General features: G+C 40.7%; 1 protein-coding gene across 5 annotated transcripts in view; it reads right to left on the minus strand.

The window, feature by feature from the left end:
• Window positions 1–556: 556 nt before the first annotated feature.
• LOC106875521 (ABC transporter F family member 4) overlaps window positions 557–3,632 on the minus strand; it is a 114,636-nt gene continuing 111,560 nt past the window's right edge. For all 5 annotated transcript variants that reach the window (XM_014923710.2, XM_014923711.2, XM_052974548.1 and 2 more), the window contains one exon: window positions 557–2,828. In XM_014923710.2, the coding sequence (XP_014779196.1) occupies window positions 2,628–2,828 (201 nt within the window). In that variant the 3' untranslated portion in view covers window positions 557–2,627. The remainder of the gene's footprint in view (window positions 2,829–3,632) is intronic.

The following is a 3,632-nucleotide window of genomic DNA, read 5'->3' on the forward strand; positions in this document are numbered from 1 at the left end:
ATATATATGTGTATATATAGATGTGTGTATACATGTATATATATGTATGCATGCATGTATGTTTGTATATATATGTGTATATATATATATGTATATATATGTGTATATGTGTGTGTGTGTGTGTAATGTATATACTGTGTGCGTGCGGGATAGATAGATAGATAGATAGATAGATAGATAGATAGATAGATAGAGAAAGAAAATAAGTTAATGCGGAGTATTAAAGAAACAAAAAGAAATGTTACGACAAAGTGAACGAGAGACGGAGAAGCTGGAGAGTAGAAAGAAGGATGAGAGAAGAAGTTAAACCATAAACATTTGTCAAAAGTTACAGACAAAAAAAAAAACAAAAACAAGTTCAATATTGTGGTGGTGATGTCGTTCATCTTGGTTAGTGCTGGCATTGATAATGTTCCTGTTATTTGTGTCTGTTGTGGACGTCTTAATATTGCTTGTTACTCTTTGTTAATAAGGTGGATACCACTGCTACTGTTGGTACGGTTGTTAACGCTGTTTAGTGCTACTATCAGTGTTATTAATATTGCTAAGCGCTCAGGTGTTTTCGTTTGTGTTCTTGTAGTGTTAGTTGATGGTGCTGTTTGTAATATGGATTAGTATTACTGCTGTTGAAGAATGTTGGTCCTATCAGTCAATCAGTTAATAATAGTAAACTACAATTTGTGGTGCCTCTGGTTGACGTTGGCTCGTGTATCTTGGTGTAGTACTTGTAGTATAGCTGGTTAGTGCTGTTGCTGTTAGAGTTTGTTAGTGTTGTCATTGCTGATGGTAGTAACAATATTTCTGTTGTTGTTGTTGTTGTTACTGTTAGTGGTGGTGGTGGTGGTGATCGGGGTGGGGGAGAGCATTAGTGCTCTGGTTAGTGCTGTTTTAGTGGTGTTACTGCTGTTGTTGTTGATGTTGCTGCTGCTGCTGTTGTTGATGTTGTTACTGTTGTTGTTGATTATGCTGATGTTGATGTTGTTGTTGTTGTTGTTGTTGTTGTTGTTGTTGTTACTGCTGCTGCTGCTGCTGCTGCTTCTCTGGCTGTTTAAATACGAATATCAATGGCGTCGGTGGTGAAGGTGGTATTGCGATTCGGCGTTATTAATGGTATTGGCGCTGCTTGCAAGTGGTGCTGATGATGTTGCAGATATCGGTGGCGTTGGTGGTGGGTGTAGTGGTGGCGGTAGTGTTGTAGTAGCAGTAGTGGTAGAGGCGGTAGTGGAGTGGGTGAGGTACTGGTTGTGGTGCAGGATAAACATTGTAGTATTAATATTTGTAACATTAGCAAAGATTGTGGTTGGTGGGGGAGAGATTGTCGTAGCCTTGGTAGTCGTAGTAGTAGTAGTAGTAGTAGTAGTGGGGTGGTGGTGGTAGTAATTGTTGTTTTTGTTCTTATTGTTGTGGTGATGGTGGTGGTAGTCGTGTCGTTGTAGGAGTAGTAGTAATTTTGGTAGCTGAAGGGGTCTGTTTAGTAGTGATGGCCATGGTGTTGGTGTTGGTAGTGATAGTAGTCGTGAAGTTCATAGTAGAGGCAATGGTAGCTACGGTATTGGGAGAAGTGGTGAGAGGAGGTGTAGCGTTTGTTGTATTGGTGATTGTCATGTTGGTGGTAGCAGTTATAACAGTGGTTGTGACGTTAGTAGTAGTAGTAGCAGTAGTAGTAGTAGTAGTAGTAGTAGTAGTAGTAGTAGTAGTGGTGGTGGTGGTGTTGGTGGTGAGGGTGGAGTTGTTAGTAGTTGTGTTTGTGACAGTATCAGTAGTAGTAGTGGTAGTGGCGGTGGTGGTAGTTGTAGTAGTATTCGTGTTGGTAGTGGTAGTGGTGGTGGTGGCGGTAGTAGTAGTAGTAGTAGTAGTAGTAGTAGTAGTATTTACAGTGGTTGTGGCATCAGTGGTAGTAATGGTAGCGGTGTTACTAGTAGTGTTTGTGCTGTTTCTAGTAGTAGTAGTAGTGGTGGTGGTGGTGGTGGTGGTGGTTATAGTATTGGTGGTAGTGGCCGGTAGTAGTCGTTCCACCACTCCTCTGTGTGTGTGTGTGTCTAACACCTTCCCATAAACTCTACATTCAATAACGTCTGTCTTTCCAAACAATATCACAGAACCCTAAACAAATTCTTTGTTTCAGTTTTATGTAAATCAGGATCAGAATGGCATCGATTCAATTTTGCAGTTCAAATTTTTGGTCACGTGGTGTGTGTGTGTTTGCTCACGTGGTCTATCTTTGGTCACGTGGTGGTAATGGTGATGGGTCGGAGCAGTTGGATATTCGGGTGACCGTAGTAGCATCTTCCTTGGCAGACGCAACGTTCCCGTCATGCTGTCGTCATTGCTACTGTTGCTGCTGCGGTTAATCTTCTTGTTGTTGTTATTGTTGTTGTTGTTGTTGTTGTTGTGGTTGTTGTTGTTGTGTTGTTGTTGCTGTTGATGTGCTTTGCATTGTTGTCGATGCTGTTTGTTTCTCTGGTCTGGTTCTCGCTGTAGTTATTGCAGTGATTGGCATTGTTCGTGCTATTGTTGTTGTTGCCGATATTGCTAATATTATTGTTGCTGTTGTTGTTGTTGTTGTTGTTGCTGTTGTTGTTGTTGTTGTTCTTGTTGTGGTCATCGTCGCCGTCGTCATCGTCGTATCACAGGCCGATCACGTAGTCACGTACGCACGGCTTCTCGCAAAGGCGATTCGGCGTGCTGTTGTACTTATGAGCTACTTTCATCAAACTAAGGAATGTGTTCGCTTCCCGCATGCATTCAATATCGTTGTCGCAAGATTTAATTGAATCGGCAAGGAAGCCTCGGTCACATACTGTTGGTCCTAACCGCATTGAAGAACCCTGTAAGACAAAAAACAATACAAAAACAAAAATGAGTGACGATAGATCTTAGTGAATTCGATGCAAAAAGCAACAGACGCTGAATGATAAAGTATGGCACAAAAAATTAGTGGAAACTCTAAGACAAATACTGGATAGCAAAATCTACAACTTGATAGCAAAGTGACTAAACCGACTAATTCCGATCAAAAGATTTGGTTTGCAATTTTACCGGTGAGTGTGTTAAATTATAATACACCAAAAGAGATTGGCTCTCTCCAGACACAACAGAAATAAATATAGGTTGCCTTTAAGGGATGGATTTAGAGTTGTCTCCCTTGCTTTATCTTACTAGGCTGTGCGATTTTGTTGATAATTGATTTCATCACAGCAATGTCATATCATTTCAGTTTTTCTTAGATAAGTACATTAAAGATGCTAGAATAATCTTGCTTGTTATGTTTCCATGCAGCCCGTTGCCCTGAACATTTTTACACTCAAGCATTCTTAATCTGTCAATACTTATTTATTCACACAGTTTTCAATTAACCGTGCATTATCTCGGGGCTTCGAGATTTCGATTATATCATTACTCTTTTACTCTTTTACTTGTTTCAGTCATTTGACTGCGGCCATGCAGGAGCACCGCCTTTAGTCGAGCAAATCGACCCCGGGACTTATTATTTGTAAGCCAAGTACTACTTATTTTATCGGTCTCTTTGGCCAAACCGCTAAGTTACGGAGACGTAAACACACCAGCATCGGTTGTCAAGCGATGTTGGGGGGACAAACACAGACACACAAACATATGCACACACATACATA

This window comes from Octopus bimaculoides, chromosome 18, assembly GCF_001194135.2.
Source record: "Octopus bimaculoides isolate UCB-OBI-ISO-001 chromosome 18, ASM119413v2, whole genome shotgun sequence".
Taxonomy (NCBI): Eukaryota; Metazoa; Mollusca; class Cephalopoda; order Octopoda; family Octopodidae; genus Octopus; species Octopus bimaculoides.